Source organism: Lepisosteus oculatus, chromosome 11, assembly GCF_040954835.1.
Source record: "Lepisosteus oculatus isolate fLepOcu1 chromosome 11, fLepOcu1.hap2, whole genome shotgun sequence".
Taxonomy (NCBI): Eukaryota; Metazoa; Chordata; class Actinopteri; order Semionotiformes; family Lepisosteidae; genus Lepisosteus; species Lepisosteus oculatus.
The window spans coordinates 22,811,070-22,837,566 of record NC_090706.1 but is presented as its reverse complement, the minus strand read 5'-3'; the positions used below and the strand labels follow the sequence as shown (position 1 = coordinate 22,837,566).

Below are 26,497 nucleotides of genomic sequence, written 5' to 3'. Positions count from 1 at the left end.
AGGAGTTATCACCTTTAGTGTTTTCCCTTGTTTATGGTGTGTTTTCCTTGTTTATGGCTTCCACTGTTTATTTTTCCTCCTTTAACACTTGCAGCAGGGCATTTGTTGTTGCAGCTGTCGGTACCAGTTACTTTTCTTTGCTCTAACAAATATTTTGAGATGGCCTAAGTTAACAGATCTCTGCAATCGTTCTAATGACTTCTGCAATATAGATCAGTACTAATATTGTAGTGCTGGATATGTGCAGTATAGATACTGCTTCACAGTACAGCTACACTTTCAAATAGCTTTCAGAAACAAATTATGTCTGCTGTTGGTTGGGTTTTGCATTGCATTCATTCCTTAGTATGCGGCAACTTACTAAGTATTGTTTACCAGCAAGTTATAAGTGCCAGATCTTTTGATCACTTGATATTTGCATATGAGTTTGAAATTAAATAGAATAATTTACACAATAATAAAACATCAAAGTATTTAAGGTATATGTGAATGTTATCTTGGTTTCCAGTTAAGAGTGTGTAAAAGATATGCTGAAATAAAATTTAAAAAGAAAATGTCCATTGGCAGTGATGGATCTGGAACTCTGAAACAAAATTACCACACTGATATTTTGTTTCTCCAAGGACTTGCTTAAGGCAGTAAAACAACCAGTTTGAAAAGCCTGAGACCCTGCTCCAGGGCTATGGTATAATCTGATACACAAATGTCAGTTTTATTGTAGCTCCTATGTACTCTGCACTACAGAGGAGCAATGGTTTATTTTGCAATTAAATAACCCTCTTACATAAAAAAAGTTCTGCTTTTCCTGATTGCAATCCTAAGCAATAAAAACTCAAGTCCTCAAGAGGTTCTAAAAGTAATAAAACGTGACAACATTTTTGACTGCTTCAATATGCATTATCATACCCAAGAGCACCCATTCGAAAGAATGGGGCATGGAATTTGATGGCTATCTACAATACACTTCAAGTGCTACATGGTACAGAACTCTTGCACTACATAGACAGTACACTATAAAGGTAATGCGAAGGTTATTGTGAAGACTGATGTGCTTCACCAGTAAATGGAAGTAAAATCGATGTGGCTCTATAAAAAGCTATAACAGGCTGGTTTCAGACGGAGGTTATAGCATGGATCTATTAATTTTACCATAGTTGAGAGACAGCTGTTCTTTTTTTCAAAGGCTGTTCATTCATTTGGGTATTCAACACTAGCTGCTAAAAAATAATAGGTTTCTTCCCCAATCTGATGTATTTTCACAGCCATCTTAATACATTTAATTTCCTGTTCTGTGTGTTTCAATATGTTGGTAATTGATAGATTGAAATGGACCTTATTACCTATAAATAATTACCTTATTTATAGAACAATAATAATAGATTAAAAAAGAAGGAGACATAAGTTTGTATTACAAATTCTTGGATTCTAATTTTTAAAAACGGGTACTGTTATAAGAAATTGTGTTGTTGTTTTTTGTTTGAATTTCGAAGGGCTTGTTAGTGGTGAATTTGATTAAGGCATTTTAAGGCATGGAAGTGCCAGGATGAGCACTACAGTCTAGGTTGGAGGCTTAAGGTCTTGATCCATACTGGCATTAACTGACAGTCAGAAATAGTAGTGGCAACATAAGATTAGCAGGGTACTGCTAAAGTGGGATCTTGGACCAAAAGCTAACAGTATGCTTGGACTCCATCTTCCAGTTTGCAGTACAAATATGCCATTAGAACTCTGGGGGGGAAAAGCAGATGACTTTGAAAAACACAAAACATGTTGTGTTTATGACACAACATTTGAATGATATGTCTGGCTCAGTAACCGTTGGCATTTCTATACCAAGACTGTATTAATGATTTTAGCACTGCCTGTTGCTAAGGTGCTTGCTGAAGAAATGGGCCTGAAAATGTGCCTGCCTTGTGCTGAAATATGGCTTGCACAGGCTTCTGTATTTCGTTTCTTAGAATCAACATATGATCCTCTCATCAGTTTTGGTGGGCATATTCTCCTCTGTGTAGCTGACAGAGGATCAGGGGCACAGCCTTTCAGTTCCCTTTCCTTGGTGAGGATCATGACAGGAACATATCTTCACACAAATTACCTATGTGCCCCTGCCATGCTGTACCTGTGTGTCAAATCCCTGTTTTTGTTCTGTATTCTGCATACTGTATAAGTAGGATTATTCTCAAACTTAAGTGGCATGATCTGTTTATATGGTAGTTAATTTGTTGGTTAACTGTACAATAAAAAAATACAAAAAAAAATATACAATTTCTTGTATTAGGAATTTGTCTTCTAACATACCCCAGCTTGCTCTCCATGGGATACATGGTGCAAGGTCAGCCATTTATACAGCACCCCTGGAGAGGTTGGGGTTATGGGCCTTGCTCAGTGGCCCAACAGAGTAGGATTCCTTTGCCAGCCACAGGATTTGAACTGGCAGCCTTCTAGTCACAGCTGCAGATCCTTAGCCACAGTGCTACCGCCCCACCCAATTAGTAATACTAATATATATAGGAATATAATACTAAATTGTACACAGTTAAGGGGCTCAGTAATCAAAAGGGTCAAAACATTCCTTGTAACACGGCTGGGGGTGGAACACAGTAGTAGCAATCTTTTAATATAGTACGTGAGTCTAGATAAAAAATACACAAACACAGCAATGAGGTACAAAGCCAGTACTCTTTATTTACATTGTGGGGAAATATTCTTTTGTAACTGTATTTTTTTTAATCCCACTCCTTAACCGGAAACCTAAGGTGCTTACCGGATTCATAACACTGTTTCTCAAAAATACCTCTGTACCAGGACTGTACTAAGATTCTCTCTTTGAAACTTTTACTCTGAAAGGTTTACTCAAAACTCCTCTCACAGAAACTTCCATGTGCAAAACTCACAAAAGCTCCATCACCAATCAGGTGCTGGGTCAGTCAGATGCTTCCTTGCCTCTCTCTGTCTGGTGAAATAACACAACTGTTGACGTCTGTCTTCAGACGACAAATGTTAAAAGAGAACTTCAACAGTATTTTTAAATTTGGGGGTTAGAAAGAATTAGCATTTGATGAGTGTATTTCAAACGACAATAAAAGTAAAATGTACACAGTAACTTGTAAAACCATATTCTGTGATTCAGAGCGAGGTAACAAAACATCCAATGACTTGAAGCGGCCTTATTGCATTTTAAACAAACAGGCTTGTGAATACATCTCTGTTATTCCAATAGAAATATTGCCCTTGACTTCAAGACAGTTTTGCTTACAGATACTACTTACTGTATGCAGATCACATTGGAACATCTCTGTGGTGAAATGTCTGCTATACAATATGTACTTATTCGCTCATACTGTACATCACATTACTAATAATAATAATTGCTTACACTTATATAGCGCTTTTCTGGACACTCCACTCAAAGTGCTCCACCTCCACTACCAATGTGCACCAGAACTCTCACCACGCATCAGCTATTAGTGGGGAGGAGAGTAATGAAGCCAATTCATATATGGGGATTATTAGGAGGCCAATGGGAAATTTGGCCAGGACGCCGGGGTTACACCCCTACTCTTTTCAAGAAGAACCCTGGGATTTTTAATGACCACAGAGAGTCAGGACCTCAGTTTTACGTCTCATTCGAAGGATGGTGCCTGTTTATAGTATAGTGTCCACGTCGCTATACTGGGGCATTAGGACCCACACAGACAACAGGGTGAGCTCCCCCTGCTGGCCCCACTAACACCTCTTCCAGCAGCAACCCTAGTTTTTCCCAAGTGGTCTCCCATCCAGGTACTGACCAGGCTCACACCTGCTTAGCTTCAGTGGGTTGCCAGTTGTGAGTTGCAGGGTGATATGGCTGCTGGCTTACATTAGGCATTACAGTGACTAGTGAGCAGGAAGGGCTGCTCCACATCACAATTTGTGTGAGCTCTTGCTCTTGCCCCTGGTGAGACCAGCGAATTGCGACAACAATGGCAATCATACAGTACTAAGTTCTCAATTTTGAGCTTATTTCAGAATTTGTACATTTTTTCTATACCATCAATTCATTTATTTTGTTACCAAGATTTAATAACTGGTCTGAGAAATTTTAACTGCAGTTCCCCTTTAACTAACCACCTGGAAGATCTGCTTCCTCGTTTTAAATGTAACCTGACCAATTGTCTTCTCACTAGGAAATTCCCTACATTTTCCTGCACCTGCTCTGGACAAGAAAACACAGGGATAGGTTCTATGGGATGCCACTGTGTCACAAGGGCCAAAGCTGTAGCAGTAGTAGTACAAATAATAACTTTTATTTATAAACCATATTTCCAAACTCAAGGATGCTCACTGATAAAGAAAAGGAAAAAGAAAACATAAACAAAACTGTATAAGATAGAATGTTGGAAAAGCCATAGGTGAGTTTTGAGTTTAGATTTGAAGAGAGTCAAATAAAAATGTTTGGTCAAGACTGTACCCTGCAGCACACCGTGATTGACTGAGGCCATGGGGGATTTATGAGGACCAAGAGAAACAAAATGCTGCCGGCCAGTCATTTTAATATAAATGTACATTTATATTAAAAAATCTAAATGTACATTTTTAAGTAACTTGCACATTTCTAAAGCAGCTTGTACAATACCTGTTGCTCATCTGGACTTATCACCATGTCTGTAAAGTATGTGGTGATATCTCTCCCAGGGAGGCATGCCCCAGACGCTGAGCTCTACAAGTATGTTCACTCCCAGTGGCTTCAGCCCCCATCTGCAGCCTACGAAAGAGCCTGAGCAAGAAGGCCTCAGCCTGCAGGACGGCACCCTCAACTCAGCTTCTCTGGACACTCTCATTCAGCACCTGGTCCCCACCACTGAGTATTACCCTGAGGTGAGCCTGGGGGCCTCCAGACAGGGTGGCGTTCATGCATTAACACTCTGCTTACATAATGGTTTTAACTGGTAATGTAGGGCAGCTCAATTGGCATTCATACTGTATCTGCCTTTTAGATGTCCTTGCATTGGCAGGAGGTCAATAAAAAAAGCCTTGAAAATGAAGTCTGGTAATAGTTCATTCTACTAGGTAACTATCTTGTTTCTTATTATTCAATAATATAATTCAGAATTTGAATAAGCAAAATCTAGCAGATGACCAACTCCCATTGATAAAGATTGGATGGAAAATTTACTTTAAAAAGTGATCAGTAACCCTGGTGTATGTAGTGTGTGTATAGTTACTATGTAAAGTAATACAGTTTCTCTGAAAAGCAATTTTTTCATTTTAGAATGTCTTTTCTTACACAATAAATTGTAACTTTAATGGATTACTTTTAAAAATAACTTTCCCCAAAACTGGGTTTTATAATACATGAGATATTTGAGGTTCTATAGTTCAGCAATGGATGAATTCTGAATTCTTTACTTCTGGGCCCTGCAAATACTGTATGGATAACATATTCAGGAGGTTGGGATTTATATTAGAGACAGTACAACATACAGTACTACTTTAAACTGACATTCCATACGTCATCTTGGATAAGATGGGGATTCTTAAACTGAAATGGGGGTATCTCACATGAAATTTTAAAAGGTATTATTAGGTTAAACATAACCTTTCCTCATTTACTTAAATTTGCCATCCTTTTTTATCCATGTGTTAATTTCTAGAACTTTGTGTTAACATCTAGTTTCTAACAGCACTGTTACTTGCTTCTGTCCTATTCTAGTCAAACCATGGAAACTTAGCAAGACGGGGCCTTGTCACTATTGCAATGGAAGTGGAAAAACTGTTTTTCTGTTGCTAGTGGTGGTTGTGGAGCAATAGGAGGTATTCTAGACCAGAGCCTGAACCAGTGCCCTAGTCTGGTAAACTTAAGGCTACAGTGGGGCCCTGACTACTTTTTCAAAACCTGTCCCACCTAAAGCTGCTGCTTAAATCAACAAGTGAAACACTTTCTCATTTCACAATAGCAATGATTAGATTGTAATTAGCAGTTCAGACATTCAAAGGTGCACAGTCCGAACCTATAAAAATAAAAAAAAGGTTCTTATAGGGATTCCAGTTTTTCACATGAATAGCCTATAAAAACTTTTATTATCTGGTCCTGGTCCTGGTACAGGGGGTTGGTGTGTCTTCAAGACATCATTTCAGCTCAGTTCTAAAAGAGATTCAACATATGATTGGATAAATTGAAAAAAACATTTTTGCTGGCGGATTAAAGATACCTAGAACGCCAGCAGAAACACTGGCCTTCTAGCACCAGGAGTAGACACTTCTAATGTACAAACAGTTTGTGTGGAATCAAGATCTGTTATGTGTGTGCTGCTTTGGAAATGTGAGGTCTGTTCTTCTCTCCTTCTCCTGTCTCCTTCTATTTTCATAGAAAGCCTATATCTTTACCTTCTTGCTGAGCTCTCGCCTCTTCATCGAACCCCATGACCTGCTTTCCAGAGTCTGCCACATGTGTATCGAACAGCAACATCTGGATGACCCTGTGCTTGATAAGGTGGGTGATTTTTAATTCAAAATTGTCTATTGATCTTTTCAAACATTGTTAATACAGCTTTCAAATGCAAGGAAGTGAGAGGTGTGTTATACTGTACATGCAGTCGAGTGTAGTCTTTCTTTCCCAACAAAGCATCAAAATAATATGCATTCGGTACACCTGCCTATTTCAGGTGGATTTTTGTTGCAAGAAACAACAGGGTTTTTGTCTTCTTAAACATTACAAAGTTAATAACAATGTTATTGAGATTTATACTTTTCCACTACTGATGCCAATGTTTTTTGTGAAATGAAACCACATTATATTACATTACATTATTATATTAAATCAGCCTCAGAAAAATTGAAGGATTCTATTTTACAGGCAAAAGTCCGCAAGTTTGGGCCAAAGATACTGCAATTGTTGACAGAGTGGACAGAAACATTTCCCTCTGACTTCAGAGAGGAACAGATGGTGGGGCACTTGAAGGACATAATCCATAGGATAGCTCCCTGTGATGAGGTAAGTGGGCAATCAGGCGAATTTGTGAAAAACAGCACATTTTTAAAAAATGCAAATAAAGATGCTATAACCTGATTTTGATAAGATCCATGATAAGATCCATTTCATATCTTTCTCACTTTGTTAGCATTGTTTTCTTTTCCTTTTTATTCTTCATGGTACTCCTTGATAAATATATATTCTATAGCTGAAACAGGGTGGCTCAGTCACAAAAAGCCTTTACCTCTGAGGACCAAGCAGGAATCTTTCAGCCCTATTCTTCATAAGGCTAATTCTGAGTAAAAGTTGAAAATTCTCTCTCATGAAACCCATGACCTAAGATGGCACATCTATGAAATTGAAACCCCAGAACGAGAGATTTGGGTTGAGACACGTAAACAATTTACCCCGGACCTTAAAGTCAAACCTGTTTCAGCTTGTCTTCATGAACTTTGGAAGGCTTTATAAGTTCATAAAAAGTTAAATCTTTTTTTATTGCAATAATATTAAAAATTTAAAGGTTTGCATGTAATCAACAAAATCAGAGAGATTAAATAGATTCATTTCTTGCAAAGGTACATTTTATGAAATTTTTAAGTGGTAGCTCAAATTTTTCTACATAGCTATTAGTATCATAGATTAAAAGGCAGTGGTTGTCTCCATTTAATTAAAAATCTTATCTGAATGGGCAATGTGTAGTCTTGTGCATAATAATTACATCCTCAGCATAACTGCATTTTTTTCTGGGAATGGTATTGCAACTCAAGTCTTCTGATTATGATGCAGTGCAAGTTAGCCCCACAAATCACAGATTAAAAAGAGCTAGCTAATGCCCCCAACCCTCATTTCCAGCTCTGTCTCTGGGTGTGCTCTCAAGTCCTTGCTGCTAACATTAAATTAAAATCTATAAGCGTTCGGCAGACTGCCCTAGCAGAGATTTGGTAGAGTAAATTAAAGAATAGGCCATGGTTTTTAAATGAGGAAAAAAATAGACACCACCACTCAATCAGGATGGCATTGATGAATGTGTGGTTGTTTGCAGATTTTCTTTATGTGAGACAAAAGCACTGCAAAGTATGGCACAGGTTTATTTCTGAGGGACATTTCACCTGTGGTACACAACATGTGTTTAGGAATAAATTGGAAAGACTACAAAGGTCTGCTGCAGTGTAGGTTTTGTACATCGGGAAAAGAGAACACATAAAAAGCTCTGAGAGTTATGTCACCCCACCCACCCTGGGTAACTGCAGTCTTGCACTCCTTAGCTCTACCTCCAAACAGTATGATGCTGTTTGTTTGATATTGTATTTGATGCTATCTGGTAAATACATTCTAATTCTAGACCTCTGCATGAAATTAAGCAAGCAGGACATTACCCATTTAAAGTGACCCAAATCTGATTAGAATGAACATTTTAACCCTGGATCACATTGACCTACTGTATATGGTGGTTCACATTGACTTAACACTCCGTTCAGCAATTAAAGATGGTTTAATATGGCCTTATTTCCCACTGTAATAAACATATCTTTTTATTTCTGTCTATTATTAGATGTACAATCATATTTCCTCCCATTTTATCCTATTACATTTCTCTGCATGCTTCTATGCTTCTCCTGCTTGGATAATTCAACATACTGTCAGTTGTAAAGAAAAAAAGAATTGAAGGTATGCCAATTCTGTTGAAAATTGTGCAGTTTACTATAGGAGAATACTGTTGGATGCATTTTCCTGCTTCCCCTTAAAAGACAGTCAGGAGTCCATCTCAGAAGTTAAAATAAGTTTTTATGTAATGTGTATGGGAGCAAAACACACAGAGATCCTTGGTGTATTTTTCTCAAAGTAATTAAACTCGAACAGTCCTTAAATATCTTTCTGTTACCTATAGTGCTTCCCTGTGCTTATCATACTGGCAGTTTTCCAAAATCATACTCATCTTCTTCTTCTCTATTTGCCAAAGACAACTTCTTTTAACACTTAGGTTCGTAGCACACGTTCCTATATAACACAGTATAGAATTACATAATAGTCCTTGTGTTCAACCAAACTTCCAATCCAGTTCAAACTAGTTTAGTATGTCCACCTTATAAAATATTGCAGCTTCAGCAGAAAATGTGTGAGCAAAGTTCACAGAGACCCTCTCAACAATGCTAAAATATTGTCATAGTTGCTGTAACTATAAAGGTGCCATTTTTGTGATAGGAACCAGAGGATTTAAAGCAAAAGGGTATATTTAGTATGCAAAAGCTGAATATATATATATTAAATATTTTTTGCAGGCATACTGGAAGAAGATGAACCAGCTTCTTCAGAACCTAAATCAGAAGCTGACCACTCTGAACCAGGGTGAAGAGAGCATTGTCAAAGTTAATGCCTCAGTCTCTGACAAGCTGGTGGCTTTCAAAACTAAACCAGCCCCCATTCAAAGGGATATCCTGAGCATCTGTAATGACCCCTACACCCTCGCACAACAACTCACTCATGTGGAACTGGTGAGTCAGCTGTGCTGCTATGGTAGTGTCACCAAATCATCAATGATGATTGTTAAATTGTGTTCTCTTGCATTGTTTATTTTTAGAAGACTTTATTACAATTGTAAGTAATTCTGGGGTAATAGTTAGCAGTGGAAGGTATTTCTTTAAATCATAAAATGAGGGTAGAACTGATAGGAAAATGCTTTTGGAATCATTTTGTCAACCTTTGCATCCCCTATGAATATTGAATTCAGTTTTCAATTATTTTGCTTATACCCAATTTGGAATTGACAGTTGTGTTTTTTTACATCTTAACTCACTGCTCATTAATCGAGTGACTTTGCACACCCTACCCCCAACAGCACCAATTGTGCTGCTCTGTTTGGGGAATCCTAGTATCAGTCAGCTAGTGACATGACCATGACTCAAAAGCATGATCACAAAGCTCAACCTGCAATCATCTTTATTGTTTAAGTCACTTTATTGTTTAAGTTTAATACCCAATTCAGATAGAAGATGGACTGCAACAGACGAGGAAAATGGTTGGTTCTATTTTATGCTAATGTAGCATGTTTTCCCATTATTCCCAACCTTTTTTCTTAAACTATTTTTTTCTGGTGCAAGTAATAAAGCATATATTAGTTCTTTATGACTCTCATTCTAGCAGATAAAGATTTTGTCAGTATTAACTGTCTGATACGTGTTTTATAACATACAGTATATTAGACAACTTGCAAACTAACACTAATAAATTGTCTTTCAGAAATGAGAAACTAATTGATGCATTCTAATGTAAGATTAAAATGATGTATAACCTCTTTTCTATACACATGGAAAAACAAAAGATTAATGTGAATTATTGACTGATTTAACAGCAGCAGCAGTAGTAGTTATGACAACAAGAGTGTACCGATGTATTGGAATATATTCATGCATACGTTTACTTGAAAGAAGAATGCTTATGGTAATTCATTGAGACTTTCATTTATTGTTAGTAAATTATATTGGATACCTGAAATTAGTAGAGTAATTCTAAGTAAGCTAATAAAACTGGACTTTGTGCTTCTGGCACCACTGCATGCTATATATTATATTTATCACAGAAATCTGCATTGACATTTTCCTCACCATTCACTTACACCTGCTTTTATTAAAGCCATTTGTTGAAAAGACAAGAGATGGGGTGACAAATTCATGGATATTGAAATTTCTACATTTTCACAGAGGCAGATCAGAAGAAAAACAAATGGATATGATATAAATATTGGAAATTCATATGATGTGGTCTTCCAATTGAAAATGTACAAAAGAAATGTACAGAACCACACAAGTGCCATTTCTGCTTTTGTCTTCACTTTATAACTAATATCAGCTTTACCCCTTGTTTAGCTGAAAGCACTTGTAATGTGCATGTACTTTATACATTAGATAGATAGATACTTTATTGATCCCGTGAGGGAAATTGCAGAACAACTTTTAATTATGCCATAGGCAGAAGTTACTTTTATGAATGAAACGGTACTTTCACTTTTTACATTATTCTGAAGGACAGCTTTAGCAGCCTGAGGTAATTTTTTTTAGGCCTGAGTGAGTTTGTATTTTAAACCACCCTATGATGGGCTTGCTGCCTACATAGTGCTTGAGGCTTGAGAAAGGATGTTTGATCTGACAATGTCATGTATCTATAAAAATAAAAATGTTTCTGTTAGAGAAAGACACTGTACTATACTGTACCACATCTACAGTATATTAGCCAGTGGCTGCAAGAGCAGATTTAGATTGTTTGAGCAATCACGTATTATGACCTGCAAAGTATATGATCTTCTTAATTAAATGTAACTGGTTTAGTTTTTATTGTGATTGTGCATGATTATTGCTTAACACATGTGTGGACAGTATAATTGCAAATATTTGTGTTTTGTTTTTTTTTTGCTTCATGGGTTATCCGCTATTTAAATTTTCTTCTAGGAACGACTGAGCCACATTGGTCCAGAGGAATTTGTTCAGGCATTTGTACATAAAGATCCTCTGGATGGCACAAAGGTAAAATAAAGTTCTTTCAATCTACAAGCTAGATTGAAATCTAGTTCAAGCAGTGTAGGAGATTGTAGGTGTAGTTCACTTTATGATAAAATAAGATGTTTTTGTGCTTTGTCAGAGAACCCTAGATATCCTTGGAATAATTATAATATTTCGGGCGAACCTAATGCCATTTCAGGTCACTGTGGAAAACGTAAGTAGGCACATTAGTTCTACTTCATTCTGTGTTCATTTGTCTTCCAGTGCCCCACTAAAACTTTTTGTTTTACCTTTAGTCTATGGCTGCTCTATAACCCCTGTCTGTTTTCTGTCTCTTTAGCAGAATGAGTTTGAATGTCTTATGTTTAAAATCCTAACTCCAATTTCTATATGATTTGTATTATTGAACTTATTAAAACTGAGCTTATTAAGCACTATATTTAAGTTTTAAGAAGTAGAGATTTATAATTTTATCATTGATACCAGCAACATTGTAATGTTTTTTTTTTTACGATTTCAGTATTTGTTTTCTGAGATAACTATTGTAAAAATGAGCTACAAAAACAGCTGTTACCTACAGATGCAGCCATTCAAAATGCATGGTAAAACCCCGTACCGTGCGAAATTATCTACAGTTTAGCGTGTTATACAACAGTACGTGATTGGCTTGCCAAAATGACCGACAGTCGGCACTTGTGGTGCATTGGTTGTTAGTGAAACTATTTAATCATTTAATCTCTTTACTGTGCATGTTTAAATCCGCTTGAATATTATATTATATATTGAATATTAATATGGAATTTTACAACTAAAGGGCAATTTTAGTAGCTCAGCATAAAAAGAAGAGGAGCGTGTCTGAAGGTCATAAACAATATTAATTTAGGAATATGAACATATTATGTAAACTGTATATGGCTGGTATTGGTAGTTTAAATAGAAAATACCCACCAGTATTCCACTTTCTTCCTAAACATTTTAAGCATCAAAGTCTTTAATTCGGTTACATACTCTGGTTATTTTGGAAAAGTTTTTACGTGCTCCTTCTGACTATATTAACTTTATATACTTCATAAAAAGTTATAATGTTTTAACCTTTTCTATGCATACTTGTGATTGTTGTGACAGTAAAAGAAATGCATACTTTTTAGAATTTGATTAATATAATATGTGATATAATTATATTCATATAGCTCAAATTATCACAGTAGTACACTTTCTTTGTAAACATCTGCATCAATTCGACTCATTCACCCTTGATTATTTGGAAACTTTTTGCCTGCCCTTTTCAGCTACAGCTTAAGTTGTCAAGTGGCAAGTTGGTGTAATGGGTTAGGTGTGTGCCTTGTATGCTGGAGTTGGGGGTTTGAACCCAACCGCTGCCAGGAGTTTTCTTTAAACAAATAAACATTTCTTTGAAAAACTAAAATAGTAAATATTATCGACACTATACTGACTTTATTGGTATTTCTAAATATCACACCACATTCAAAGTTAAGTGATTTATTAATAACAACTAATAATTTCAAACTGCTTGTATTTTAAAATTGTATTTTGTACAGGGTGATTTCTCACTGTTTTCACAAACTTCAATTTATTAAATGTCTATTTTTGAGACAGGGTGTTCCAGACCTCTGCTTAATTTCTGAAACTCCCTCTGTGTTCCATGTTTTAATCTTTTCTATGAATACTTGCTCTCGTTAGCACAGTAAAAAACCTCATACTTTTTAGAATCCACTAATAGGGAATATAATATGGAATCGCTTATCTAAGGAAATTAATAACGATATTAATTTAAGGATCTAAATATATGTATTTATATAGCTGGTAGTATTACTGTAATCCACTTTCTTTGTAAACGTGTTTTATTTTTAATTTGACTCATTCACACATGTTTACTTTCGAAACATTTTTAAGCTGTTCATCTCAGCTATGTTCGGGAGCAGCCCATTGGTACAGCGGGTTTGTCGCCTACATAGAACCCCTACATAGATAGGGGTTCTATGTAGGCGATCCAAGTTCAATACCCGGTTTGGGCACTAGTTTTTCTTCTAACAAAGACTTTTTGAAGAATAAAATAGTAAGTATGATGTACACTATATTAACATTTTTTGTGTTTTTCATGTTCAATGTTAAGTGATACTAATAATGAAATAAAAATATGAATGACACGGAGCCTGCAACCTACAGATTTAAAGATTGCGTTTGTGAAACATTTCAGGGCTTTTATTTAAACAATATCTGGTACCTGTTTGCATTTTTAGAAACCTTAGTTTGAATAAAACTGATCCCAGGTGCAAGTGGCATAGGCATTATGCTATATTTTTATGCATCAAATAGTTAAAAATGGGAACAAGTCAGGCAGGTAAAGGGAAGGGGGAAAGGTGAAACTGTTACCTGTCCTTGATAAAGCGGTTAGAAAATAGGTGGGTTTACACTTGTAAAAAACATTGCAATTTCAATGCAATATGGAAGATATTATTAATAATAAATTACCTTGGATGGTCTGTAAACTGAAGATTTATAGAGGAGATGTTGTGTCTTTTCTTTCCAGCTTGGAATTAACTTTTACCTACTAGTATATTCCAATGCAGCCACTTTATGTAACGCAGCTCCATACTTCTCACAAGGCTAGGAGTGTTAACACCCCACTGTGTAATGTTATGTAGAATAGACAGTTCTGCCAGTTCTGGAGGATGGGAAGGAATTTTCAGTAACATGCTCTGTTGTCATTGTTGCTGTTTAACATAAGGCGGCCAGCAATCAAATGTCCTGTTTTTTCTTAACGCTTGTTTTTCCATACTGTAGTTTTAAAACTTGAACAAAGATGTGCCACATGCAAACAGTGCGATGTTGTATAGTTTTAAAGCCACTACAGCATAGCTTGTGGGATATACATTTATCAAAGTTTAACTCGTCCAGAGCGCCCAACATTACAAAGTCCGAGTTAAAAGAAACATTTCACAATATTTCCAAAATTATCACAAGTGAACGAGTTGAGGGATTTGATAATAATAGAGAAATTATAACAATATTCATGCAACCCAACTGAAAGAAGGACACTTAAATCAACATGAAAAGACTTTATATATATAAATCAGTTAAAAACACGTTTTATGCACAAAAAACAGGTGTTTTTTCTTCCGCGAGATCATCTTAGAGTCTTTGTGTGAGCTGTAAGTTCTTTTTACTTAATTTAACATTTTTAACACTTTAATTTTGTAAACACAACACGCATTCCATATGGAAATAAAATAATGTTTTCTACAGGTGTTAAGCAGATTAGCAGGTTGCTGACAAAATAGCGCACCGTCCACTAACTGTAAAGACCGTTCTACAGCTTCTATTTAAAAAAAATATAGAAAAGTTTCATCTATACAAATACCATTATAAATTGTTTTTTTCTAAATGTCACACTTAGTTAAAAATTTTATTAACATCCAAATAAGAAAGTCAAGTGTTTGCATAAACTAAGGGTGTGTGGGGAAAGACTTCAATTTGGGCTTTGTATTCTTCACACCTGAAACATTGTTTTCTCTGAAAGCATTTTCTTCCCTCTTTAGCTGATATTTTGCTGCCTACGCATGCTTACACAGCTTCCTACGTGAATTCTCGTTCTTGAGTGAGAAAGCTTTAGAGAACTTTACAACCCTTTTTATTTTCAACAAATTGTAAAAATGACTTTTACATTGGCGTTTTTGTACATTTTTTACTTAAGTGTATGGAGGAGTGTCAGCTGTCAAGCCACAAATAAATAAAAAAATAACCTTTTTTTTTTCTCCTGATGGTAACTGTAACAAATTGTCACATTTCACATCCTTGCGAAACAATCATGACGTTCTCATCCAATAAAACATTTGATGTTTTTTTTTATTTTGAAACTGGGATCTTGACATGCAGGTGTGAAGTAGAGTTAACAGCTTCAGAATAAAGAGGTTATTAATAATATATTCTGTGTCGCATTAACCTTGGAATGTTCTTACAAGTGTAAAAAGAGGCAATACACAACGTGTCTCCTCTGTAACTTTTCAGTTTACAGAGAAATTCCACCAGAGCCACACAACATGGTCTAATAATACTCCTCTTGTGGTTAATTTCCAGGGAGTAACCCTGTTACAAAAGGGAACAGCGCATCGGTCCTTGACTATGGTTAATCAGTACATACGATGTCTGGTGGAGTTTCAGCATTCATGTTTCTGTAATCTGTACAGAACCGTGATGTCTCATCAATGTTTGGTACCAATAAACAGGGGGAACTTCCTTCTTTGAACTCAACTGCGCTCCAGTAAATAATGTACAGTTTATCACCTTCTGCAATGCTTCTAGTTTAGCAGGATTTGTGCGATAAGCACATTTATAAAGGGTATGACATTACCCACATCTATATCACTGTACAACACAGGTTTGAGTGTCTGTTAATAAAACAGAGCACCTTCCAATACATATAACTACTTCATGATTTCTTTATCTGTTTCAGCTAAATGAGGGGCATTAAATCAGTCAGAATCTCAGAGTGCCAATTGTAACTTTGTTTAACTTAAAAGAATTTTGCGAAGAAATCCTTAATCACAATACAGTCACTTAATTTATCCAGATACACAAATTCACGCCAGTATTCACTATATAAGAAACAAACCGAAAGTGATACTCTGATCGCGCTTTGAACCATTGGGTGCAGTGCTTTGTCCATTACCACTACAAGGACAATAAACGTTTTTTTTTAAAGAAACAGATGTCAAAATGTGTCCGAAATGTCCACCAGTAATATTTTAGTTGCTTAGTTACATGAATATGTTATATGAATATGATTCCATATTCATATAACTATCAAGTGATGATCAATAACTACAACATTTATCTTTTTACAACAACAGAAAGTGGTGTTCTTACTACGCATTCTTAGAAAAGGATAAAATGTTATAACTTTTTATGAAGTACAGAAGTTTAATAATGTTAGAACAAGCACGTTAAAACCAGATCCCACTGTAAGTTAACAAGTTAAAGACTTTGATGCATAAAATATTTATGATTAAATTATTTATGATGAAGGTGGAAGGTGGTGTAGTTTTGTCCAACTGAGCAATCTTGCTTTTATAAAATATACTGACATTTTAATGTTTAATGATTAACATGCTGTAATACACAGTTTAAAATTATTAAAGGTCTAAAGAGTATACAACTTAAATTCTTAATTGGAAAAAGATTGTCACTCAGCAGTGACTGGGATTCAAAACCAGGCGTTTTCTGGCGACAGCTCAAAGGCTGTACATGAGACGTTAAGCTTTATTAGCTCCAACTGGCGGTTTTACAAGTTGCTTCCGGGTACCGTTATCATATTTCAATTATGCGGTATAATCCCGTATATTGCGCCACACCCACCGCATTTTAAGACAGCGTACCTTGCACATTTTGAATAGCTAGATCTGTAGAAACTGTTGTTTTCATTAACTACAAAATAATGAAATATACTGTACCATATTCAAAACACTCTGATAGGTATGTATTAACTTTTTAAGACCCAAATCTGCTGGATTATCTTCAGTATCTGTGGGAAAACAAATTTTGTTAGTCATCCATGTTCAACTTGTTTGGAGAAAGTTGTGAAGAATTCCAGAAGAGTGCCTGCTAAGGAAGCATCTGTAGGCACCACAGTGAGTTAGTGATGGACAGGAGAAAGGAATTAGTCAGATAAGACATGAGCTTATTAACAATGAGATCATGATAGCAGGAGACCTGTTGCAATATTTAAAAAAAACAGTGAAACAAAAGCTGCTCACTGTGAGTGATATAATTATATGGTTTCGGTATGCAGGTAGAGAATGATGTAAATAAAACATTACCATGGGGTGGGGTGTTGGCTCTGTGGCTAAGGATCTGCGCCTGTGGCTGGAAGGTTGCTGGTTCGTATCCCACGGCCGGCAGAGGAATGCTACTCCGTTGGGCCCCTAAGCAAGGCCCTTAACCCCAACTGCTCCAGCGCACTGTATAAATGGCTGACCCTGTGCTCTGACCCCAAGTTTATCTCCCTGTCCTTGTGTCTCATGGAGAGCAAGTTGGGGGGTGCGAAAAAAATTCCTAATACAAGAAATTGTATATGGCCAATAAAGTGATCTTATTACCCTTTCTGAATATCCTATGACAGTCTTTAAAAACATATCTAAAGCTTGAAAATGTTCAATGGTTATTTTGGTAAATAAAATCTGGTCTCAACAGAAATACCTTTTAATGTTTTTCTAAATTTGGCCAAGAAAAACATTAAACAAAATCTTCTAAACATATAAATTATTACAGGCTCTTTTATGATATTTGATTGTTGAAAACATATAGACAGACAAGCCTACAGGTATACTCAATATATGCAGTATTTGCTGCAATAATAGAGGTCAGATAATACCTTGTGTCTAATAATAACAAATAGTAAAGAAGTAGTTAAAAAATACTCAAGGGATATCTTAAGAGTAAATACAGTACACAGTTTTCTAATATTTGCTTTTTTCAAGCTAAAATAACAAATACACTTGAATTGAAACTTTTAAAAGCCCTCTTTTTAGAATGTGCTTTAGTATTCAGTAGTCTCAGGAGAGCACAGTATCTGCTTGAATTTTCAAAACCCCTTAGGTTCTGGGAACAAACAGAAAGCAAAGAACATTTATGTAAGCAGTTAATTCTCTTAATAAAAGAAAGGCCAAAGCACTGCTGAATTTGAAATAAGTAAACAACTCAAAAGGCACCAGACCTTCTAACAGGCTTTTTTTCTCTATACAAACATATTTTACTTAAACATATTTGATCAGAAATGCTTTAACCTCATTGTCTTAAACAGTTAAGAATTTGAATATTTGTATATTTTAAAATAACTGTTCTCTAGGCATATTTCTTTCAAAAGTTTATCAAGTCTTTTTGTTTATATCTTGTTTCTTGTTTACAGCCATGTTTTAGTGAACAAAAGAAAACCAGCAACCTAGAAGCCTATGTGAAGTGGTTCAACAGGCTCTGTTATCTTGTAGCCACAGATATCTGCATGGTGTGTACAAATGTTTTTTCACTACAGTCTACTTTATTTGCTGTCTATCCAGAGAGGCTAGTGGTGGCTGTAGACCTTTGTTTGCAACGTGTGACACAGCAGTAGCATTACTGTTTCTCTTATATCAAGGATAGTAACTACTGCACAAACAACTTTCTGTACATTATGACTTTTTAAAACATAAATAAGTGGGAAGAAACAACATACAAAACTTTTGTGATTTCTTCCTAAACTATTAAAAATATAAACTATTTCAAAATGCATCTTTTCTTTTTGAGTTACATAAAAAATGTTTCTTGTTTTTTTTGGAGGCAACATACACATAAGACACAGCATGTGGTTTAGCCTAATTGTTATCTTGATTAGTTATTTCTTTATGATTAACAGGTTTTAATGGTTGATTATTCTTCAGGATCCATGCACTTCACTTATTGTATGTACTTTAGTTCTATGCTTCAATATAATGTTTTAGCGCCCCCTAGTGAATTACTTCACATATACTTAATCAGGTAATTTGTAAGTTTTCTTTTCAATGAAAAGGATTCTTTTTCTCCAAACTCAACTATATTGAAGTACCACTGGAGGTTTTTACAGCAGACTACACTAACAATAGTGCATCTGATTAAAAAATGACTAAGTTGTGCATTCTCACTTTTGAGAATTAGTGACTGTATATGAGTATTTGTTCTCATTTGACTTATGTGGTTAAAGAAAGGATGGCTGAAGTGTCAACTGACAGTGTGGAAAGCAGACGCAATGTTTTGGCCGTGGAGCCTTCTTCAGGTAAAACACACCTGAAGAAGGCTTCACGGCCGAAACATTGTGTTTTCTTTCTTCTCTTTTCAGCATGGAATAAACCTGTTACTTGTTACTTTGCAGCCTATGCATGCTGACGCAACTGACAGTGTGGTTCAATGTAACAACGTCTGATTGTTTCTTGCAGCCAGCAAAGAAGAAGCAGAGAGCACAAGTAATTGAGTTCTTCATCGACGTGGCTCGCGAGTGTTTTAACATTGGCAACTTCAACTCACTTATGGCCATCATCTGTAAGTTCCATACTGCACTGAATGGTGAAAATTAAAGCTTAACATCAGTAATGGAAAATGTGGCAAATTGGACAGGATTTTTTGTGCAAGTCAGCGTAAACCCCCTTTGCTTTGTACTTTCTCTGGATATTTCCTTTGTTAGAAGAGTAGGTGAAGTTGACACTCTGCATGTCTAAAGTTGTGACCACAGGTATGAAAAGCTTATCTCGTTCAGAAGCTCAAAGGAGATATTGCGGTGACAGAGGATTTGGCCCCATTGAAGCTTTGATTTTAACAAGTAAATAATTTAAACAGTGGTTCTCAAACTGTGGTACACAAGATGACCCTGGAAACGAGTTTTGTACACTGAAAAACTGGATATTAAAAATTGAATAATTAAAATTATGTAATTTTTTCATCTGTAATTTACTTAATCGGTTTCAGAAAGCTTGAGATGGGTTTTCATATTTTCAATTTTAATAAGATTAGTTTATGTTCAAATATCTAAGTCGATACAGCGCAGGCTAAAACTTGAGTGTTCATACTCCTCTTGAGCTTTCAGAGACAGAGCTTAGCGCCACATTTGCCAACAGAACAAATGATAGAAAATAAATACTTTTCAAAAATCAAGTATTATGTCATGGCTGAAAGGAATAGACGCCAAGAGTACTGACGCCAGTTCCGATAGATCACGCACACCTGTTGGGAACAAGGAGGATAATACATTGGCCACTAACACTAGCTCTGTTGCTGAACTTGACACAGACAGCACTGTAAGTGTTAGGAAGCGTCAGAAAATGGCTACAAGTGCTCAGTGCTATTTTTATTATATGTGTGTGTGCGCACACGCTCATGTTGGTCATTGAGATTTTCTGTGGTTCCTATGAGAAGATGACTTATAGGTGGTACTTGGATGCTTTGGTTTGATCAGGGGTGGTGCTTGGTCCAAAAAGTTTGAGAACCACTGATTTAAATTGTTGTAGATACAATTAGGGACCTTTAACACTGCATCCCTGTAAGGGGAATATTAAATGTAGTTTCTCACTATTCTTTAGGGTCTACTATAAGTGACCAATTTCCTGTGAAATGTATGTGAAACTTCATTATACAGTAGCATTAGAAAGAAAATTAGAATTTTTGCATTCTTGTTTAAACTTCAATGGACCATTTATTGGCACAATCATACTTTTCTTTGTTTCTGTCCTGATATGATTCAGAAAATGTAAAACTTTCAGGACAGGTGGATTTCACAACTGTAGTCAACAGTTTATTATACTAGGAGGTTTTAAATCTGTGGTGTGTATTACGATGATGAGCACACATTTTGTAATCATAAGACATGCACATTTGCATCCTTGAGCTGACCTGGTTATATCCACTCTGTATATACATATATTTATTTCTCCTGTTCTTTTAGCTGGCATGAATATGAGTCCAGTATCACGGCTGAAGAAAACCTGGGGAAAAGTTAAAACTGCAAAATTTTTCATTTTGGAGGTAAATTCTGACCATATTCCTCATTTCATACTTCTCCAACTCCTTCATTATGCCAAATGCCTGTGTGAGCATGTTTTTTAAGTATTCAATGAAAAGTTATATATCTGATTATACTTCAGAGCTTTAGCTGCCTGCTCAATATCTATTTCAAGGAATCATATATCTTAAAATTTCATGGTTTGTAACATTTAACGTTCTGTCATTAACTCTCAAGGCTGGAGCTATTAAGACTGAGATATTTAAACTAAAACCTTTACTTACTGTTGATTAGTTTGTTAAGCAATTGGGGTACACTAACATTATTCTTAGAGAATATTCTGTCTCTTCCACTATGCAGCATCAAATGGATCCTACAGGAAACTTCTACAATTACAGGACTGCTCTGCGAGGAGCAGCGCATAGATCACAGACTGCAAACAGCAACAGGGAGAAGGTAGAGCATGCTCAAAGAATATTAAAGGCTTTCAAGTGTTAAATTCAGTGAAATATGTTAAATCTTATTATCTGTTGACACCTCCAAGTCACTGTTTTTCACTGGATGTAGAAAGCCTTTGGAAACTAGTATACACTTGAAATCATCCTTGTAGTAACTGGACTTCTTTAAGTTTAAGTACAGCAGCAATACCTTCTTGTAGCCCAATGTGATCAGATCTGAAATGCTAAGGAAGGCTTGGTCTTGTGTCTAGTTGTTTGTGGACTACTAAATGTAACTCTTTATTTTAAAAATTTGAAATCCCAAAAATGCGCCTCATTATGGAAGGCCATTTTGCAATTTAGCAAGTAGGAAGTGCCAAACTTTATATGAGACATTAAATTGAGGTTCTAAATATTTGGTTGTTAAAGATCCCTTGGCACTGTTTGTTTTTGAACAGAGGTGTCCACTATATCCTGGCTAAATTCCACTTTATGTTTACATAAACTTGCCCACCTAAAGTTCCTCCTTAATTGAATTAGCTAAGCAGTCTCTAAGTTCTCTGCATGATTTGCTCATTCTAAGAAGGAACAGAAACTGCACTTTTGTTATCTGGTAATTATTAGGACAGTATGTTCAAGGTGCATGGACATCATTTTTGGACATCACTAAGAATGTGATAAGGCGATCTGTTTGGTAATCATGCACCAAGAAAAACTTTCTGAAGTAAAGTTTTCTTCTCCTTTGTGTCATCTCAACTCTCCTGGTTCACAAAGTAATAACTTCTATTTTAATGAAGCAAGGTGATTCCCCCAGTTTTGAAGATTCAACTTAAGACTAATGGCAGTATTTATTGTATTATTGCACTCTTATATTGACCTCTACTGCCCACAGAATACAAATAAGTCCTTTAGGTCTGCTAGGATACAATGGAGAGGTGGAAACTCTTATTTAACAAAGGCAGTTAAGCCAGAAGTTTCTTTCTGCTGAATTAAAAGAATACATTTAAATTTTAGATATACAGTCATAAACTCCCCTTTAACAGCAAATGTAGCTGGTGCTGTTTATTAAAAACATGCACAGCAGAAAAAATCATTCTGACCTTGTATCAAAATTGAGAATCCACATTTTACAGTGAATGATCATTGTATTAACATTTTTCAAATAAACAATAACCAACGATAGTAATTTACTGCTTTTCTAATTTTCCATTCCAGATTGTTATTCCATTTTTCAGCTTGCTAATTAAAGACATTTATTTTCTGAATGAAGGATGTGCAAACCGTCTACCTAATGGACATGTTAATTTTGAGGTAAGGACATAAACACTACTCAAAAGTTTTATTGCACTGACATTGACTCCTTCGCCCCCTTCAGAGAGAAAAGCAGATCCCATTCTCCAAGGCCACTTTGGACAAGTAAGGGCATATACTGTACATCAGTTTCATCACCTACCTAGGCTGCTGTGAAACCATGACCTTTTCAATTTTGTTTCCCTGATAAGAATAGTTTACTTTAGCAAATGTATTTTTTAAAACATAATGCCTTCTGTTTTGATCTTGCTTCTACCTGCCATTAAGAGCAAATGACATTGAACATGTTTCCATGAATTTATTAGTGTTATGCAATTAATTTGGGCTGGCTTTAACTTGTACTGCCTTGATTCTTGAACCATGCTGTTCGTGCAAAAACATAACTGTGAATTGTACAGAAAACAAATAATGTTCAAGAGTAAAATTGTAACCAACAGCAGGAAAATCAAGTACAGAGGTTGGAGAAAACATGTTAATCCTTTATTTGAATGTTGCTGCATAAACACTTCATAATCCCTTCAGAACTGCTACACAAGACATTGTAATTACATTCAGAATACTTTACAGAAACACGCACCGATGACGTAACGTTCATAAGAGGTCATAACATTATGTCATTACTGTACATATGTTCCTGTAAAGAATTATGCATGTGATTATAATGTCTTTTGTACCAGTTATGAAGGAATTATTAATCAATTATGTAGCAACATTCAAATAAAGTGTTACCAAACTATTTCAGTTAATTCCAAACTTTGTGACAAAATGTCAGACCAGAAGTACAGTACATGATTGTGGTCATTCAAAAAAACATGTTATCAGTTTATGATTACTGGTGCCCCTATAACTCTTAACATGATGAAATTTGTTTTTTAATTCATTGCCTGTGTCTCCATATAGACCCCGTCCCCATATAGACAGATGATTTACTGGTTCATTTACAGAATGATATTTGGGAAAAAACCTTCCTATTTGCAAAATTTAAAGTAGTTATCAATGCAATCCTTCAATTTAAGATGTAGTTCTTTAGTCAACCTAAACTTCCCAAGAGCACTTACTGGCTCTGAGCGCAAATTATTGCAATTTGCTGCTGCCAATAACAGGAGCAATCTGCTGAGTGGGCAGATACTACCATCTTTGCATCTGAGGGTGCTTTCAGTTGTATGATTAACTATCTTCTGCCTGACACTCGGCACTTGTTAACATAGACCTGTATTGTTATGTGATTTACATCTTATTGATCACTCTGTTCTTTTTTGCACTGCTCTATTTTGCTTTGAGGAAAAACTCAGTTTCACAAATGTTCTGCAGATTTCTAGACAGGAAGAACTCCATTCTTCAGTTACACAGTAAAGCTGAATTAAAGTTCAAGCATTAAAATGTTGCATGTCTTTATAGTACCTATTTACTCAGCTACCACTCTCATTTGTTCACATTTACACAATAATTGAAATGTTCCCTAGATTATTTTGCCCTTTATATCATTCCAAAGAAATAAAAGACACCCAACATAGAGTACAGATGCTTGCCATGAAGGTTCAGGGCTAAATACAATTTTCCTTTATATAACGGTTTTAATTTTTATCATATTTTTATTGTACTGTTAGATTTCACAACTGAAATGAAAAAGAATCAGAGTAACATTCCTAAACAACTTATTGTGAAAACATTTTAGTGAGTGGGGAAGTAGAGACTGCTAAAAGAACAATTGTGCTTGCTCCGTCTGGAAATATTAAATAGCTTTCTGTTTTCTTCCATTTATTTTGTCCACAGATAATACTTCTTGTATTTAACATGCATAGTGTCATTGTGTTCTGACTGCTCCTGTATTTTTAAGAGAACATCTTCAAAACATCTTTCAGAATTAGTAGGATGGTTAGATTTAAATTCTCATAATTATAGCACATTTCTATCCTTTGAATGCCATTTCCTTATACAGTATATATTTGTTAGGTTGCTCCTAAGTAATTTAACATGTTGAAGACTATACAGTACTTGGTAAATTACCTAACATCTGCTCACTTTTAAACATGGAAAAATGCCCTTAAATTTGTTACTTGTTAGAATGCCTTTCCTCAGTCTAGTGTACTACTAACACTTAAAATGAGGAAACAAAAAGTAATATTTAGATTAAATGTAACTGATCTAATTATGTAATCTTTAACTACTTCAGCTTTGTGTAACACTGAGTTATTTCCCATAGACAACTCTTGACTTGTGACTTAAATTCTTTAACCAAACTGCTATTAACAAGTTACATTTGCACTAGAACTGGCAACAAAGAGTCTATAATAATCCTGGGAGAAACAGTGCTTCTGAGAACATTGGATAAAATAACAGGGAAAAGCAGTTGAACAAATATTTTCATACTTAGAATTTAAAAAATACCACAGTTCAGTTGTTAGTTCTGAATACAGCTTTGTCAAAGGAGGCACCAGATAGACAAACTTTGAAAGAGGAAAAAGAAATACACTGAACTATACATACTGTATATTTCAAGTTAGGGTCTACTCCTCCTCCACCCTGTCCCCAGAGTACCCTTCATATAGCCTCCCACGTGAGAATGTGCCTCTCATCATGTACCAATTAGGCAATTGATAAACTAATTCACCTCAAGAGAATCTATATACAAATTATTATGGCCCAAACGATTTAACAGAGATACTGTATATTGACTAACATGATCTTGTGACATTCTTTTTTCATAAATTAAATTTAAAGGTTATTTGAAACAGATGTCCAGTGCTTGTAGCTAAAGAGATTTAGCCAATATCTCTATTGTAACGTCCATAACTAAAAATGTAAAGAGGATAGCACCCATCTGCCATAGTCAAGAATATGGAATATCATTAACCTGAGACATTAAAAGTTAATGATTACTAAAAAAATGAAGGCTCTCTTTCAAAATATACAGCTGCAGCCGTATAGAAAAATTATTTGAGTTTGTCTGTCTTTTTATAAAAACATGAGATTTCAGTTTACTGTTATTGCATAAAGAGCCAGAGCTTTTGGAAAAAAAAACTTTTGTATTTACAAGTACACATTTACAGATAATCCTACAATGACACACTTTAGCACTATTACTTGTTGTTCTGTTCTAGAAATTCCTGGAACTGGCTAAGCAGGTGGGAGAGTTCATGACCTGGAAGCAGGTGGAGTGTCCTTTTGAACAGGATAGAAACATCATCCACTACCTGCATAATGCTCCTATTTTCAACGAGGATGGTGAGGTTTACAGTAAATAGGCTGTATACTGTATGCTGTTCCTTAGTGAACATAGGTTAGTAACGGTGATGTTGGTAATGTGTTAAAATGCTCCGTACTTGTGTTAAAAATGACCTTGCCTTGTATTATTGGTCTAGTGGTAATAATATTGTGTTCACTGTAATTTTTTCTATTTGTGCCTGATAGGCCTTTACCTGGCATCCTATGAAAGTGAAAGCCCAGAAAACCAAGTAGAAAAAGACAGGTGGAAATCTCTCAGGTAAGATGTCAAATCAAATGGTTTTAGATCATGTTTCAGAAAGAGAAAATAAGGCTGTATCTGTTGAAGGATTTCTCAGCTGACAAGAGCACAGTTGAACATCTATCCATTCATTTTCTTATCTTATTATCCTCAGAATCATCTACAACTAGCAAGCAAGTGTGGTAAATATATTGAATGGCCACCTCTATTGTTTTTTTTTATATATATCTGTTTTTATACCTACTACCCAGAATACTGTATGTTGACCAAGAGCTACCACCTGATCAGTGCAGAATGCCAATGCATTTGCATAAGAAA

The 26,497-nt window shown here is 35.6% G+C and overlaps 1 protein-coding gene across 3 annotated transcripts in view; it reads left to right on the top strand.

Annotated features, from left to right (window-relative positions):
- Window positions 1–26,497, top strand: part of LOC102690939 (ras-GEF domain-containing family member 1C) — a 49,561-nt gene that overhangs the window by 17,976 nt on the left and 5,088 nt on the right. For 2 of the 3 annotated variants that reach the window (XM_015349612.2, XM_006631768.3), the window contains 12 exons: window positions 4,675–4,857; window positions 6,350–6,472; window positions 6,836–6,973; window positions 9,232–9,444; window positions 11,395–11,469; window positions 18,371–18,466; window positions 19,410–19,512; window positions 20,909–20,988; window positions 21,326–21,421; window positions 22,618–22,713; window positions 25,815–25,938; window positions 26,125–26,197. In XM_015349612.2, coding sequence (XP_015205098.2) covers window positions 4,675–4,857; window positions 6,350–6,472; window positions 6,836–6,973; window positions 9,232–9,444; window positions 11,395–11,469; window positions 18,371–18,466; window positions 19,410–19,512; window positions 20,909–20,988; window positions 21,326–21,421; window positions 22,618–22,713; window positions 25,815–25,938; window positions 26,125–26,197 — 1,400 coding nt within the window. Of the gene's footprint in view, window positions 1–4,652; window positions 4,858–6,349; window positions 6,473–6,835; window positions 6,974–9,231; window positions 9,445–11,394; window positions 11,470–18,370; window positions 18,467–19,409; window positions 19,513–20,908; window positions 20,989–21,325; window positions 21,422–22,617; window positions 22,714–25,814; window positions 25,939–26,124; window positions 26,198–26,497 lie in introns of all 3 variants that reach the window. The other variant, XM_015349613.2, reaches the window with a different exon arrangement.